Source organism: Serinus canaria, chromosome 4 (assembly GCF_022539315.1).
Source record: "Serinus canaria isolate serCan28SL12 chromosome 4, serCan2020, whole genome shotgun sequence".
NCBI lineage: Eukaryota > Metazoa > Chordata > Aves > Passeriformes > Fringillidae > Serinus > Serinus canaria.
The window spans coordinates 48,903,917-48,921,845 of record NC_066317.1 but is presented as its reverse complement, the minus strand read 5'-3'; the positions used below and the strand labels follow the sequence as shown (position 1 = coordinate 48,921,845).

Below are 17,929 nucleotides of genomic sequence, written 5' to 3'. Positions count from 1 at the left end.
TGGTTCATTTCATCCATGTGTGCACTAAAATACTGGAATTACTTTATTGTAGATTGAAGTAGGGAAATGTATTAAAATATAATATAGGATGTATATTCATATTTGAACATTAAATACAAGCAGGATTCCAAAATTCATTAGCTGTGTGCTGACCTTGAACAGTTTATTAAAATGTCTGTAATTATTTTAAGACAAAGTCTGAATGTACCATGTGGTAGCAGCTCTGCAGTATTGTTCTGTATGATCAGTCTTGGACTTAAAAGTGTTGTAACTTCCAATCTAAGTCTGCCTCCCCACTCTGAGTTTTAAAGCTACAGAATCCTTTGGTATGTCTTTTTTTTTCACCTCAGTCTCACTGACCTTTGAGGGTGTAAGTACTTTTTTTTTGGAATTCCCATGTTGTCATTGCTGAAGGAGGGGCATTTAAATTTTTCATATCCAGTCAGAGGGTAACAGACACAAATAGCTTTTGAAGCATTCTTTTTCCTTTTTTGTTTTTGTTTTATTTTTGCAAATACTGTAACTATTAGACTGTCTCTTTCATGTTCTCTTTATGGGCCACTGAACCTTAGTCTTTCTTTCTCCTGTTCTTTCATTATGGAAAATGGTTTGTAAGTTGCTAACTAGAGGGCAGGTATGGAATTAAGCATCTTTAGATGAGAGGGAGACTAGGCTTGACTCCGTTGTGTCCTGAATACGTTTTATTCTGCATGCAGACACCATTGCAATTATTTTTCCTTATTGAACAAGAGTGATGATTGAGTTCTGTGTGGAAAATGTGCAGTTTTGAAGCTGGCAATAGCTCCAGTGAATTTGTGATCCAGCAAGTGATGGCTTGGAAAGCTTTTTCCTTTGTGGTTTCTTCCTTTCTATCTGCAAAACACTTTGTAAGGTTGTCATGTAAATAAAATTCTGATAGCATGTAATTTTTAAAAATTGTTATTAATGGAGTTACTTTGAGGAATATGGGTTAACATATAGTTCAAACAAACAACCAAACAAACCAGAAAAAAACACAACATATTAACCCAATTGAGAATGTGCTAAATTGTGATACAGAGATACAGAATAATTTCCTAAGTATTTGTGTATTGACCAGCGACCTACCCATTCCACTTCTGGTTTTGTTTTTCAGGGCTACTGGTTAAAGAATTGCTTCACTGAGTACTTCTTGCTCATTCCCTTGAGAATACCACCCAGCTGATCAATATAGTGCTGTCCATAGTTACATGGTTACATCTTTGTTTGAGCCCTGATTCAGTTTCCAAAATGGCCACAAAGAATACTTGTTCCAGCCTGTTAGAGGTCTGGTGGTGGAGCAGGAGGAGTGACTCCTGGGCTACAGGGAGCTGGGAAGAAGTTGACACATAAATAAATGGCTAACCACAGCTCCAGCAAGAATATTTAACATAAAGTCCCCCAAGGGAAATCAGTAGGCAGGTATCTAATTTCTGATCCATTATTAGATTTAGCTCCAAATTAAACACCAAACTGCTTGGCTTTTTTAGCATGCAAAAAAAAAAAAACCAAAAAACCAAAACATATGATAAAACCCAAGACCAGACCACAAAGTTCCCTTTACAGAAAATCTTTAGTTGGAAATTTAGGCTTTGGTTTTGAGGAGCTCTGTGTTGAAATGAGTATCCTACATCAAGGAGTGAATTAAGTTTCACGGTGGATTTAGCCACAGGCATGCTGCTCAGTTCATGACATCTTTGTGGAATCAGGGGTCGGGATACAGATATTGGAAAACCACATCCTTCCAAATGTTGTGGTAGATCCAGAGTATTTTATAAGTTGCCTGCATTGTTGAAAACTAAGCAGTAGTCAGTTAAAGTACTGTAAGCAAGAAAATATGCTTTCCGCCATGTACATCATTAGGATTCAGTTCCTTTATCTCCTAGGGCCATGCATTCCTTTTACATTTTCTCTATTCCTGTTTTTTCCCAATCTTCTGTGTTTGTGAGTACAGATGGGAATAATTTTTCTCCCCATGTACCCTTGCTTTTCACTTCTGCTGATTTCTGATGTGCTAGATCTCATATCAGACATAAGGAGGGCAAAATAGGAGTGGTGGTGTATCAATGTGTTTGTGGTTTTTTTCCCTGCATGCCCATATGCTTTTACTAGCTGTGTTTTGTTCTGGCCACCTTAGGTTAAGTGTGAAACATAAATGGCAGGGAGGGATTTGGGTCCTTATTGCCATCCTTCCATTACTTTTTCACTTTGCGGAACCTTGGTGAATGTTCTTCCTTAACCATCTGGCAGCGCTACAGATACAATTGATGGGCTGATCTCTGTGTCTCACTTAGTTGAAGAGTACAACATGAAATGATTTTACATTTTCCACAAGGATCTAGATTGTCTTGGAGGGAGAATGAAAATATGAAGAAAAATAAAATAGCAAGGGAATATTTATTAAAACAAATCATGCATATCAACTTTAAAATCACATGTGATTTTTATTTTATCCTTTGTAGATAAAATTTCACCTGAATATTGCATGAACTAAGATTTCTGTTATTGTCTTCAGCAGGACCTCCAACAGCAGTCACACCTTATCATCTTGTCAAACAATGGAGCCCTGTACCTCAGATGAATTTTTTCAGGCTCTCAACCATGCTGAACAAACTTTTAAAAAGATGGAGAATTATCTTAGACACAATCAGCTGTGTGATGTGGTGTTAGTTGCTGGTGATCGTAGAATTCCAGCTCACAGGTAAGTTTATTATCATTTGAAATAATTTTAACTTCACAATTATTTACAAATGCACCTTCAAAGCGTGTCCCATGTTTTGTTAAAAAAATGTCAGAACATCCTAAACAATTCAGAATACTTTAAACACGTATATGTTTTTAAACATTTGTTTGGAAACAAAAAGTTTATTTTTCTGTTGTATGCAATACAGAGTGAAAAAGTTCAGGTTCTTTTTGTTTCTAAGGATACTTATGATATTTGCATTACAAACCACCAGAAGTCCTAAATACACTCCCAGAATATTATAAGTTGTAGTGGTTTATTTACCATAGAGCGATGTAAATTTTTTTCTTAGATTTAATTTTTTCTTTGTACTAGCAATTATGCTGTTGGAGTCACAATTAACAATAAGGACAGTCTTGTGTTCACATAAAGGTTTTTTGCTCCTGTAGTAAGAAGAGTCCTTTGATAGGAGACTTCTGAACACTGCCGGTATTAGAGGTCTAAATTAGTTCAAACCTTACCCCCTCTGCCATCTATGTAATAGGTATGCTGCTTAAAATCTAGGAAAATACCAAATATTGCAAAACATGGGCATGTGTAGCTGAAGCACATTATGATATTTAATGGACAGAATTTGTAATTTTAATAGGAACCTAGGTATAAGTAAGCTGTGGTTTCCTAAGTTGAGGTCTACAACAGGAATAGTATCCTAAAGCATTCTTGTTTTCCATTGCTGATTCCTCCTCCTACAGTGAAACTGCAGCGCAATGATGTAATGGTAATAAAAAGATGGGAAGATGTTGCTGGTTTGGAGTTGGTACTTTCCTTAAAAAGCCAGATTTCTGCTTTTATTCTGATATTAACCACACTGTTGTGCTGACTCAGCTGAGGGAATGACAGCATGGGCATGGAAACTGACTTGAGAATCAGAGAGGCTTTTAAACCATAGCTTGCTGTTGCTCTTAGAGACTTCATTTTATGAAATGTTCACATTAGTTACTAAAGTGTATTGTCCCTATGGAAAGAATGATTCAGATGAAAACAGGGAATAGACACACCCCTAGTGGGCACATGCTCAAGTAATTTAGGGTCAAAAAACTTTGGAGTGGTGTAAACAGGAAAAAATTGTGATTATAATAAGGAAATCATTTTACTACCTTATGGAGCCAAGGTAACGCCTTTGCAATATTTGTTTGGATTGTGGCTTATGTAATAGTTAAAAATGTGTAGAAAAGGTGCAGAGGACAGCTGTGAATATCTTTTAAGGTCTGGAAGATTCTATTTGCAATTAAATAAATGGATAGACAACATGCTAAAAAATCCTTTAATGTGGTTCACGCTTGTTTCTTATTTCTTCAGAGAACTGACTTAGCTTTTCCAGTTTGTCCTACTGTATCTATTTCTGTAGTGTATGAGGCATATGCTACTACTGCTCTGGACTTCACTTCTGAGGAGAAACATCTTGCTGTATTTTGTGTTAAATATGTATGAAAGTTAAAGCCAAAGAAGCACACTTTGTGCTTGTAGCAGGAAGTGGGAGGCTTATGATTTTCTCTTGTTCACTTTATAATGTTGGAGCAACTTACAAAGAAGCTTTGCCTTTTGCATAGTAAGTTCTTTCTCTAACCGTTTTGTTTTCACAATGAAACATAGCAATAACTACAGTCTTAATCTCAGTAAATCCAAAGCAGCTCACCGAAAACTGATTTTTTTTCATAGTGGGAAAGATAAATATGGAAATCTTAAATTTTATTTAAGTGTTATAGAAATTCAGTAAGATGCCTGCCTTTATGTATTTGTAGTAGTCAATGTTATAAGAAAAAATCTCTGTAATATTTTTTGCTGCCTCCATACAAGTTCTGACTTTTTTAGTATTGACTGCAGGCTGGATCAGTCAGTGCATTTCAGAAAACTAGTGATTATTTTGTCTTGAGACTTAATAAGCAACAGAATATGTAATAAATTCATCTTAGCTTAATGGCTTGGCATTCTGAGATGAGTAAGAAAATAGAAAGTTTGTTTACACTGGACATCTTTGTTTTCCTTTATTTTTTCATAAGAAGGATAAGAGTTTTTCATAGTATGTGATCACATAGAGCTGGTAAGAAAGAGCATTCTTCATTATTAATAGTAATCACACTCATAGAGAAGAGTATTCAGATTTTCAGTTTTGAACTTGGTATTTTTACTAATTCCTGTATTTTTCAAATTATCAGTTTCTACTTTTTATTGAGTGTTGTGAGGTCCATGATGTATGTTTTTAGAGAAAGGAGACATGAGTTTGGTGTCTGCCTTGGTAATAATCACAGGTAATACATTACTGTGAAATTCTGAGAGGTTTTGTATCTATTTGAAGAATTCAGGTTATGAGTCTACTACAAATAAAATCATCACATATAGTCATGATTTTTCTGAATATGGCATTCTGTGTTGTTCCAAAAGTGTTTATCTTCTTTTTCTGTGCTGAATTTATAGCTAAAATCTTATTTACAAGGTCAAGAAGCAAGTAGGAAAAGGGGACCATTCTCCAGTAAGAAGAAATGTATTACATTCCCACCTATTCAGCTTGTAGTTCTTGGATACTTTGATTGAATTAATTTAATTAAGTTTTTCATAGCATGTTTATTTTGTGTCCACTGCAATTTCAGATGTCTGCTATTTATTATGTTCGTATTTATTACATTCAGCTAACTGCTAAATCCATAATAAAAGCTTGTTTTGTTTAGTAATAACCCACTGATTAGAACATTCATGTAAGAAAAGGGAAATGTTTGTAAATTCCTGCCCAGAGGGCATTTAAAGCCTGCCACATCCTTTAATCAGCAGTCTGGGCAGAGCCAGTGTGTGTCTTTCTGTTGACACTGAAAGATGGAAATACAAAAGAGATGGGACTTAAGAAAAGATGGCAAATGGAACCTTGTGTACTCTAGGGTTTAGGAAGCTTGTTTGAAAAAGCCTGAACTCTTCAGTATCACCTTACAACTTCAGTGAATGCTGATAGTGAGTTTCCAAGGCTGTTACACAGCCACAAACAAGGAGTTGCCTAGGAAGAGTCCCTTTTATCTTTCAGATCTTAAGCAGCGTTCTGTCAGGTGAGACGGGTTTGGAGATACTAAACCTGTCAATTGCCAGGTTTGGTAGCTGTCATCATTTTACATAGTAATTGCTTTGGTGACCTAGAAAATTATCTAGATGGGACAGCAGCAGTTCCAACAAGTACAGGTTTTAAAGTGTGCCACATATTTTACTGGCTCTCAGTGGAAAACTCTTCAAAATATATTAAGCTGTCATGGTAGGTCATTCTAATTTTGGATTTTGGATTTTGTCAGTATTTAGTGACAAGAGAATATCAAATCACATGTGTATAGCAGTAATTGATTTTTATTGAATAGTGGGAAAAAGAAAAGGCCAGTTGGCTGAAAGTCTTCCTTTGTTTTCTTCCATCCTAGCTCAGTGTTGCCTTGATGCATTGTCACTGTATATTTTAATCCCGTTTCTTTCTTTGAAAGAACTTTTTTTTCTAAATCAGTTGAATTAAGAGAAAAGTCTAGATACCCCATCTAAGGCTTTTCATTGTGAAATCATTGCAAAAATGCTCTCAGGATAATTTGTGCTTTTTCAAATTACCTGTGTTAAACTGCTTCTGGGCTTCACATCCTCTGTCAGCATATGCAAGTCACCCTCTGGAAAGCACTTACCACTGTGAAGCATGTGTGCCTCCTCATGGATCTGAACATGTTTGCAAAAATAGTAAATGGATTACACTTCTGTTAATTTCCTTTGGAGGACTCTTGAGTCTGGAAATTACAGGGAGAAATTTGCTGATATCAAACCTCTGATAGAAGGCATTGGGATTCTTGTGTTATTTTTTGGCATTTCTTCAGCAGTTGTTTCTAAAATGTATACAGTCCAATGTTCTAAATAATAGTGCAGCTACCTCGTAAGGTTGCACTGCTGAAAGAAGAAAAAAAAAGGAAAAAACCAACCCCCAAACTGTGATATGACTAAGTATTAAATTCCATTTCCCATTGCAGAAGACCCGTCTTTTTCAAGCTCTGTTCTGTATAGAAGTTCCAAGGCAGAACAATCAGATGTGAATATTTTAAGTTGGTTGTTTTGCCTTTTTAAATTCTGAATTGGACCTGCAGAGATAATTGTTTATTCAAACCACTTTCCTTTCCAGTGAGAACTCCTATTTCATACATAAATATCTGGTCTTGTCATCTCATTGTAGCATCAAAAGCAGTTGCAGAAATTCTCCCTTGATTCTTATACAAATGTACTCTCTAATTTACTCCACTTCCATAGATCTCTGAGAGGCAGTATTTTCATTTAAAGGCAGATTTCATTAAACCTAAGGTTAAAATGCCTAGAAGTGATGCCCAGGCCATACCTTGGGGCAGAAATTTCTGATTTTTCTTAGCTAGTCAGCTACAGAATAATTCTCTTATTTCAATAACAAAATTTAATTTTGCTTTAAAAGATCAGAACTTTGGGTTTTTTTGACAAAACTTCAATCATACAAAGTGTTAAAATAAAATTAATCTTTTTCCCATGCAATTGTAACTCTACTCTGTTGCCTCAGCAGCTAGAAAAAAAGATTACCTTTTTTTTCTGTAAGCCTGTAAGCCCGACCAAATGATCAATGATCACAAAGTTCACAAGAAAAATATATTGTGAGATTAATTAGTCAAAATTTTATTACTTTGCCGTTAATTAACTAAGAGACTGCTCCTTGTATTTCATTACTTTGTATATGTACCTGTAAATTCTCCCCTAAGCACTGGTGCTCACCTTTTTATTTAATTTTGCTCTGTTTTGTGATTCCTAACCTCTGCTATTTTAACACACCAGTATAAGGATTCAGCACAGCATAAACTGCCTGAAGTATTAGATTAGTCAAATGTATGCATATGGACTGTTAAATGTATTTGCAGTAGGCTGGGTTCTTGGGCTTGCTGTTTGTATAGATCCATACATATACCGCATGTATTTATATTGAAATTCCTGTGGGCAAGGCAACAGGAAACTGTTACAGCACAAAAATTGATCTAAGCCACAAGGCCATTCCTGGAGGTCTTGTATTCCTCCTGAATAGTTATGGTAGGTTTCATATTCCTGCCTCATGTAATTTTCTCTTTACCCAGTCTCTGAACACATCGAAATTCTTTCACATTTTGCAGAGTGGCATTATTATTTGTAATGAGTGTTTTACGCTCAATAATCCCAAGAAATGTCCGTTGTGCACTAACATATTTACTTACACAGTAAAATAGTCAGGATTATTAAAAAAGGCTAAATAGATACTCAAAACAGAGATTATTCTGTATCATCTCCACATTTACTGTGACAAGCTTTGTTATCAGTCTTAGTAATTGAATGTATATGTGTGCACCAAGAGTAAAAACATTTTAAAGCACATTGAAAAGGACTGGTAAGTCATTCTTTTGCATTTAAAAAAGTATCTAACATAATATAAATGAAAATAAATTCCATTTTATTTTAATAATGTATATTTATACTTCATTTCCAATTTATGAGGATTTGGGGGTGTTTATGTCTATGTTGGCTATTAAAAGTCATTGAGCTTTGAAAGCGTAATTAGTTTGGATCAGTAGCAAATGCAGGTTTAGTATCTGTACTTCATTACTCATAGAGAGAAACTAGAGCATGGAGCACTTTGTCAATTTTTTAATGTTTTTCTCACTAGAGTGTTTCTTCAAAGGGCAAAGTAATGAGTCATAAATTAACTAACATCAGGTTGACTAAGGGTTTTTTCTTTTCTTCTGTTTCTCTCCTTTTGTGTTGCATGTCGTACTCAGATTGGTTCTCTCCTCTGTTTCGGACTACTTTGCAGCAATGTTCACTAATGATGTAAGGGAAGCAAGACAGGAAGAAATCAAGATGGAAGGTGTGGAGCCAAAGGCATTGTGGGCTCTTGTTCAATATGCATATACAGGTAATTGAAGTGAAAATGGGAATTTCATTAATGAATTGTTCTCATGTGAGCATACTAAATTTCAAATGCTCTTTACAAATTATTCACATTATTTAAATTCTTATAAATAAATAAAAATAAATCATAGAATATCCTGAGTTGGAAGCAACCTACGAGGATTCTCAAAGTCTAACTCCTGACCCTGCTGAGAGCGCCCTAACAATCACACCGTGTGTCCCAGAGTGTTTTCCAAATGCTTCTTGAGGTCTGTCAGGCTTCGTGCTGCAACCGCTTCCCTGGGGAGCCCGTTCCAGTGCCCAGCCACCCACTGGGGGAAGAACCTTTTCCTAATGGAAAAGGAACCTTTTCCTAACCCCCTTCAGGCCATTCCCTCTGGTCCTGTCACCAGTCAGCAGAGAGAAGTAAGTGCCTTCCCCTCCCTTTCCCTGGTGAGAAAACTGTAGACAGAATTAGGTTTCATTGCTGTTACCTGAGACAACCTGATAGGATAAAGTTTCTCTGTTAATACTATATTCAATTAGTTAAAAAATTATGTGAATCTATTAATCTATTCTATTAAATGTATCATGACTGACAAAAAAAGAAATCTCATTAGGATTCCCTTTCCTTACGTCATTATAGATACTAATTTTGAAAACTATTGGTTATCTAATGCTGAGGGTGGTGTTTACTAAGCCTTCTATTCTGTCATATAATCTGTAAATAATTCTGTTGCCTTCGGGTTTTAGGGAATTTGTAAGATTATAAGAGCAAACTAATGTGATTCTCTTTTTGATGTTACTAGGTCGCCTTGAATTAAAAGAAGATAACATTGAGTGCCTGTTGTCTACAGCTTGCCTTCTTCAGCTGTCTCAGGTTGTAGAAGCATGCTGTAAATTCCTCATGAAGCAGCTTCACCCATCCAATTGCCTTGGAATCCGATCTTTTGCTGATGCGCAGGGTTGCACTGACTTGCACAAGGTGGCTCACAATTACACTATGGTATGTTGTTACATTAAGTATCATCTGCCTTATTTAGTAAGGAAAATACAGAATGTTTTCCTAAATATGGTGCTAATGTTTTTCCACCAGAAGACCTTCATAGTTTCCAAACAAAAATATGTTCCCATGATGAAAAATTACAAAATAGCTGCAAAGTTGCTGGTTTAGAGTTGGAAGGAAATACACAAGCATAAATGCCCTGTAACAGAAATGGAATTGTGGGGTGTGCATTTAACAACATATTTCAAATGCCTGTTTTTCTGACAGTCAAAAACTACAGACTTCACAGTGGAGAAGCTGCCATCATCTATTCCAAAACTACACATTACTAAATGGAAGTGTAGAGTTCCTTTTTTGTAATGAACTGGAGTAATCAGGTTCTAAGATACACTTGGAGTGTAAATGTGGGCATTCGGCAATATAGATTCTGCATCATCCTTAATTATTTAGCAACGGGATGTCAGGCATCAAAGAATTTAATCCTAGGTAATATGTGACTAAATACAAACTCGCCAATTATATTTTTGAGTTAACTTATAGAAATTCAGATCTACCAACTTAAGTAAACTTCATCTGCTTAACAGTCATCCTTTTATTTTAATACAAAATGTTCTTTTTTTTCCTCTCGCAAGTGTATTTTAGTAAAGTTATCAGAAGAAGACAGAAGAACTATCTCTGAAGCAAGTCAGTTCATCTGCTCTTTGCAGTTTTGTGAGGCATTTTGCTCACTTGTTGATGAAATTTTGCCTAAGTAAGCTCTTGGGATCTGAATGAGAGCTTGTAGATACTGCATAAGAGATGTGGGAATGAAGATAGTACTTCATTTGCTTGTGTGTCATGGCATTACCTTGACATTAAGTTATTGGCTTAGATCCTAGAGTTGTAATTTATGTCTTGTAATTAGTGCTAGAAATCTGTGGCTCTTCTTCTTGCTGCCTTAGGTTTTGCTGGTTTAAAACCATTTAAAAAAATACTTCTTCTTGGCTTAAATTAATGTAGTTTAGTATGTATAACAGTTTTAGATAGGGGGTTTTTTCCATATACATGACAATGTTCTTCTGCAGTGAATGGATCTCTTAGGTATTTAATATCATGGACACACAAATTTACTGAGGCAGATCAATAAATAAGGTGCTGATTGTGACTTACATGTTTCTATTCTTGGTCTTCATTATTGGCAAAAACAAAAATAAGGAGACTGCAGTTAGGTAGAATGTGCAAGTAAACAGTAAAGTAAATGTGGCTTATGCCTTTGAGGAGTATTAGAATTTATGTTGAGTGAGACCAGGGATAGAAAAAATATGTGAAAAGAGAAACTCCCTCCTCTGATCTAATTGTTCTTTTTCAGAATAAGCATGTACTTTGGTCTGGGCTATTGTCATGCCCTTTATCAGTGATCTGCCAAGATCAGAATAGTAAGAATTATTAGACTAATGCATCCTTAAAGGGGAATGTTGGCATTCCAGTCTTAGTATTCTGACTGGCAATTCAGAAAATTAGGGAAAATAGGGGCTGTGAACTTTCTAAAAGCCATTCTTATGCAGCACCTAGCTTTTGTTCAGACCAGAGGAAAATAGTTCTGTGCCTTTTGGCTGTTGTTTACTTCAGTGGCAAAATTGTTGCTTTTAAGGCTTTGATGTGAATGAAATTCAAATTAGGTGGATTTTAAAAAGCCATTTTCAAAACTAATTAGTTGTGCTAGATGAATTTTTCCCAAGGCCTCTTTTAATGTTGTTTAGTTCCAACAGAGACATTAAATTGAATTTTAGTAATAATGAGTAATACAGAAGAAGCTTCTTTATTTTGAAATGAATGTTGCTATGGAAACTGAATAGAAATGTCTAGTCCAATTGAATCTCCAATTAAAATAAATCTCCAAGTAATTTCATTTGTTTAAAAGCTGTTTGAAAAACAAAAATGTTCAACACTAGTAAGTGCTTGATACTTGACGCTCTTTCCATTAAGAAGTGTTAGAATGTAAGGGTTAAGTACACCTGTAGTAGCAAGCAAAATTCTCTTTGTTAAAACAGGGAATTATTTTTATGCTACATTGGGCTGCATAGAACAGTGTGGGATTATACTGAGTACAGTTTATAGTTCTGGTTCTTTTAAAATACTTGTAGTAGAAGTTACTGAATATCATAAAATACTTAAATTTTCATTTACACGTTATTTTCTATAAGTTTTTATTTGACAGCAAATAAACCCTGATTGCCGTTTAATATTTTTACAAGTAAAACAATTTCTCTGCTTTAAAGGTTTTTATTACACATGTAATACGTTTGTAATCATCTTACCTGCTTCATTAAAATACCTTTTTACATAAAGTTTGAAATTCAGGTCAAATGATCATTTGTTTAAACTGGAGGATGAATCAGTGAGTTGTCCCATTAGGTCTGCCTTTGTTAATAGAGTTCTTCTGTCTGGGTAAAGTACATTAGTCATTGGAAAGCATCAGTGATTAAAAAAAATTAAAAAAGAAGGATTTGAATGTTGCATTTCTTCATATTACAGATGTATATTATGCTAAAAGTACTGAAGTGTTGCATTACTTTATTGCTTACTGTGTTGACAGTTGATAAATTGTTTTGACAGAAGGGAACAGTTTATCAAAACTGGTCGATTATTGGCACTACAAACTTATGCTTGAAAAATCCTCAATATACATGAAGTGAAACATGAAATGAACTGAAGCAATTCATAGTGGATCTAATGCTGTATAAAGAGCATCTCTGATTTTTACACATCACAGTTCTAAAATAGAGTTGATAGAATAATGAAATATTCCTGAGTAAAGGTATCTCTTGAGCAAAGGTTACCCTGTTTTGCTGTGGTTTATATATAGTATTTGGGGCATACAATTATAAATTTAGGAATTTTATTAGACTGGTCAGTATTGTATCTACTTGCTTTAACGAATTTGTAACGGCATTTTTGCACAAAATGCCTTCTGCACATTTTTATTGCTGTCTTCAAAGGCAGAACAAACACCCCTTTTTGACATCTTGTTTGTGTGAAACAGTTGATAGTGTACCTTGAATGAAAACCAATAGATCCTTTTCCACAAAAAAGTAAACAAAAGGGAAGTTAATACTTTGAGATGAGGAAAAGCTAGCCTGTTTTTTCTAGAACATGAAATACCTGTGATGACTAGTGAGTGTTCTTAGGTAAGCGTCAGTAGTTCTTCAGTAGCCAGATTTTACTTTATGATTTGCAGCTAAAAAAGAAAGAGCAGACATTCAAAACTTTGTGTGATGGTGCCTGAGTTAGTCTCTGTCTAATCATTATTGATCAGCTATGCATGCTTAAAGCAGAGTGAAAAGTCATTTTGATTTTCATCAGAAGCCTTGAGAAAGTACATGAGCAGTGATAGTATTACAAGATTCTAAAAAGTTAATTTTGGAATTTGTGTGATTTCTGAGAAAGCCAATGGATGTATAAAAAGAAAAACTTGAAAAACCAGAGTAATAGATTGGGTCCAAGCTCAGAAACCTAGGTAGTTTTGCAGAAGAAAAGGTGTGGCACACTTAGACTTGCTTTCTCTTGTAAGGCAGTAGTTGGGTAACAAAAAATAGTTGAGTTATGATTTTGGAGAAAGAATTAAAGAAGGATAATTTGTCTTTTCTTTCTTGCAACAGTCAGGACAGGTTTTTTTCTTTTGTTACTGGGTAGCATGAAGAGAGGAGAAATTTAAATGCTTTCTGTCCATAAAGGGCCAGAAGCAAATTTTGTGATTGTGCCTAAAACAAGGATTTTACATTCTTGCACCTGAAATTACAGTCCAGAATATCCTGCTCAGTAATCAGTTGACTTGGAAAATACTCATTCACTTTCTTTTCACCTGTGAAAACCCGATATCTTGGCTTTCAAGTTCCCTCAGTCCTGCCTAGCACAATAGATCATTACTGCCTTGTCAAGACTGAATAGGTTTCTGCATGCTGCTCAGCCTGTTTTGGAATCCAGAAACAGTGCAACGAGGAGTCAAGGTGCAATACCTGTAAGCTAAACAAGCCCCGCACACAGTGCAAGTGTTAGGCTGGTTCATTGTTTAACGCATCAGTCAATCGGAGTAAAAGTAAAGAAGGTGGTATCTGACAGCTGTTTGACTATTAATAGTTTACCAGGAAGTCAATTAGCTCAGTTCTTAGTGAATTCATACTTAGTTGACCAGTGGACTGAAGCAGTCAGCAGACAACATAACATTTCCTGATTGTTCTCATTCAGATCCTGTGAGTCAAACACCTCTTGTTTTTTGGTTGCCCAAGTTCAGAGTTTAAACAGAGTCCCATGGTTAGGGCTGCCTGCTGGGCAGCCTCAGTCCCTCTCAAGCTGCAGGTGTTTGATGCTCTCCAAGGTTTTCATCCTTCTGACACAGTGTGCAGGGAGCCTAACCACCTCACTGCATCCCACTGAAGGGATTAAGTATCATTTAGAAATACACATCATGGCATCTTATTTTTTATGTGCTCCTAATATTTTTTTGTTCCGTACCAAGTCCAAGGTCTGTGGTTAAGAGTATCAGTATTAATCACTCTGCAGTTGCTGAAGAATGAATTTGAGGTTATGATGTGAATGAGCAGTATCCAGCATTGAGCATGAGGACTGCATGTCCCTGTCTTGGTTAATATGTAAGCCTCAGGCTACTTATTTGATAAAGTTTCCAAGCTCTTTGAGGAGCTAATTTTGGGGCTGGGAAATTCTGTTTACTTTCAGGACCAGAAAGCAAGGGATTAAAACTGCAGACCATTTGTTCTCTGAAATATCCTGTTCTTCCACAGAGAGTTCCCATAAGAAGAAGGAAAGAAAAGGCTAATGAGGAGGTTAAGAATGCTAGGAGATACACTGGCTCCTTCTTTTTGTCTTCAGAATCTCTGTCTGTAAAGGAAGAGGAATTTTCAGATTCTGGTTATTAAAAAAAAACAGACATAGGACAAAGAGTGCCTGTATTCCCAGTGGAATGCTTTGATACTCTGCTCAAAAGGAGTATCTGCTTTAAAAATAGAATGGGAGCAAGAGGAAATTGAACTTGTTCCCATCAGAAAGAATGGTCTGCAAGCAACAAGAAGGAAAATCAGGCTTTTTACACATAAGAGCTGTCGAAGTGATGAAGTCCAGTTGGAAAAAAGCTTTCCAAAGAGGATCCCTGATTGACTTATGCAAGATCAGCTTGTTGTTGCCTCCAGAGACAAAAGAACTTTTCATGCAAGTGCTTTCCCCTTCCTCTTCCTGTGATCTGGATAGACAATTTGGAAAGTTTAAAGTAGTAAGTGTTGGTGTTTCTCTCTGTCAGAGCTCACTGCCTGTTCATTCAGCAAAACTTAAAGCACAGCTCCCGCTTGCATACTCTCTAGGAAAAAGAGCCAACAAAAAAGGAGCCAGTAGAAACAAATGAACGCAGTGGAATATGAATTCCTGTGAACTGTGTGTTTAAACTATGGAAATAATTTTGATCACTTCTCAGATTCAATTTTACTGCCTGGCATTTAATATCAGAGTGAAATAAATAGCAATGCATGTGTAGTGCTTCTGAATATTGGTACAGTTCCTTTCACTGATTTTAATTCATATATTTGTTCAATTTTACTTTTATTTTGTAATACAAATAGTTAAATGAATTAAAGAGGAAAAGACAACTCTATCTCCCTTCTAATCTACTGTAGCTCTCACTTGGAAGTACTTTTTTGTGTAGAAATTGCATCTTTGTTGTAGGAAAGCTTTTCAGATATTAAATATTTTGAAAATTTTCTTTCCAGATTCTATCTACAAGTAGAATTATACACACCTTTAACATTTTGAGTTATTTTCCTGATTTCCAGAATTACCCATGGAGTGGGGTAACTTTGATCTTTCCCCTTATAAATCTTGTGGCCATTTTATATACATCTGGCTTTCATGTAAGATAGACTATTCACACCTAATTAGTTTTTTCCTCTTAGCTCAGCTTTTTTTCTTTAAGTCAGTATTTTTGGAGTATCGAGGTATAGCTTTGAAAGCATTAGGCCAAGCAATAAAAAAGAAGTATTAACTTTTTTGCTTTGTTGTCATGATGCCCATTGCATATATAATGCCAAACTGTACTATTGGTTTTGTTGCCATTTTAAATACTAAATTCTAACCTGTTTTGCAGTCCACCTCTTGCTTCTTTTTGTGACCTTCTCCCTTTTTTGACCTAAAAATCCTTTTTTCTTTCCAATACGTGCTTCTAATCTATAAGGTTTTTTATTAGCATGCAATTCTTTCTTTTTAAATCATTAAACAAGGCACTAAGGCTTGTTCATATTAGGCCCTTTCATATTAGGCCCACTTAGACTTCCATGTTTGGGGATTTAACACATTTTGTTCTCCAGGTATTTTAGAGGTGCATCTGATGGCAGACCAAAACCAGCACCCCATTAGCTGGCTATCTAGCAATCCACAGGGCATTTAATAAATTGATTGTAACATTGTTATCATTATGAAACTACTCTCAGTTTTGAGTGTGAATTTAGCTGCAGTTTGAGCTTCCAAAATACAAGAATATGTTGTTATTTTACTTTTCTGCTTTTGCTTCCTTTGCTTTGCTGCCTTATAAAGGTGTATGGAGAGAGAGGGTAGAAATAATATCACCCTTTTCTGTTACATCCAGGTTTTTCACTGTAATGGTGCTGATTGTGTGTTTCTGGTGCTGATTGTGTTTCTACATACCTCTGCTATTCCAGCCTAAACTGATCAGAATCCTCACAGAATATGCTGCCAATTATCATATTATGAAGTAATCAGATATCAGCATAGGATGTGTTACATATTATGAATTTCTTATTTTGAAGTAACGATTTGTTGCTGAAAATGACAGGATGAAAGTTAGAAAATGGAATCCTATCAGAATAAATATTGTTAGTGTAGCAAGGCATGTGTAATATTGTGGATTCTTTGTATGTTTTGCTCCCTAGTCAAATCAGATCAATTGTATAAAACCTATGAAATAGCAAAATAAACTTAAAATAATCCATTTAAAATCAACAATAAAATTGTTAGTGTTGTTTATTTTCTCTGAAAACTTACTGCCACATTTTCATATAGCAATAATGAAAACAGTTACATGTGCCCAATTGTTGTAGTGTGTTGTGCTCTTTGCTTGACAAGAGGAACAAACTGCACCTTTTTAACTGTACTTCAAAAAGCATTTCTTCACTTTGCAGTGCCAAGATAGTAACACCCACAACCTATGGCTCATTTCTGTCTGTCTGTACACTTTGCTCCATTGTTTTAGCACATCTGTCTGTGGGACTAAATGATTGAGTTGGGGAAATGATCAGGGATGAAAATAATTCAGTACTTCAACTTTTGTTTTGGTCTTCCTCCCAAGTCAGTACTCCAGTGGGACAACTGAGAGATGGCGTGAAGGGAGGGAAAAGAGGGGAGGATACAGCAGGTATCCTCCATAAAATAAATCCTCCATAAAGGATACAGCAGGTTCCATAAAATGTCTTCAAAGTATGATGCTGCCTCTATTAAAATACTTTTCTTTTTCAGGAGAACTTCATGGAAGTAATTAGAAATCAGGAATTTCTGTTATTGCCAGCCACTGAAATTGCTAAGCTTTTAGCAAGTGATGACATGAATATTCCTAATGAAGAAACTATACTGAATGCACTACTTACGTGGGTTCGACACGATTTGGAACAGAGAAGGAAAGATCTCAGTAAACTCCTGGCTTACATTAGACTGCCTTTGCTTGCTCCACAAGTAAGTTGTTCAGTTTTTCTCTAGTTTATACCATGGTTACAGTGGGCATAATGTCTACAGTATAATTATATTGATAGTGACAAATCATGAAATTTATAGTGATCTGGATTCTTAGAGCTGCATGTAAGAACTTAGCATCTTGTATAGGCATGATTGTCTCTGTAAACTGCAGCATATTCTGATCCTAGGATACAAGAAGGGGGGGAGCTTCTAGAAAATGTTGTTTTTCTTGTCTATCAAAATGCTTATCAAGGATATCTTAGTCACTAGAGGCCATGTCCTTTTTAAATTTCTTCTAAATGGAACTTGTACGGTTTATTTGGCTCATTACATTTCCTTCATGTAGAAATATCTAGGAAATGCAATGTGAATTAATTGTTTGGAGTGATTTTTCTTCTATTAACTCTTGAGAGGCCCTCACTGCGTACTTCTTGTTCTTCCCAGTCAATACTTTTTGTCCTTGGAGAAGATTACAGAAAATGTAGAGGAAGCTTTAGGCTCAGTTTGTTTAAATAGTTGGGAATTACATTTTCCTACTCCTGTAGGAATGGCTGCTCTTGTTA

The 17,929-nt window shown here is 35.6% G+C and overlaps 1 protein-coding gene across 3 annotated transcripts in view; it reads left to right on the top strand.

The window, feature by feature from the left end:
• KLHL5 (kelch like family member 5) overlaps positions 1-17,929 on the top strand; it is a 48,743-nt gene that overhangs the window by 17,970 nt on the left and 12,844 nt on the right. For 2 of the 3 annotated variants that reach the window (XM_030239318.2, XM_050973947.1), the window contains 4 exons: positions 2,534-2,719; positions 8,524-8,660; positions 9,445-9,641; positions 17,154-17,366. In XM_030239318.2, coding sequence (XP_030095178.1) covers positions 2,577-2,719; positions 8,524-8,660; positions 9,445-9,641; positions 17,154-17,366 — 690 coding nt within the window. In that variant the 5' untranslated portion in view covers positions 2,534-2,576. The remainder of the gene's footprint in view (positions 1-2,533; positions 2,720-8,523; positions 8,661-9,444; positions 9,642-17,153; positions 17,367-17,929) is intronic. The other variant, XM_030239319.2, reaches the window with a different exon arrangement.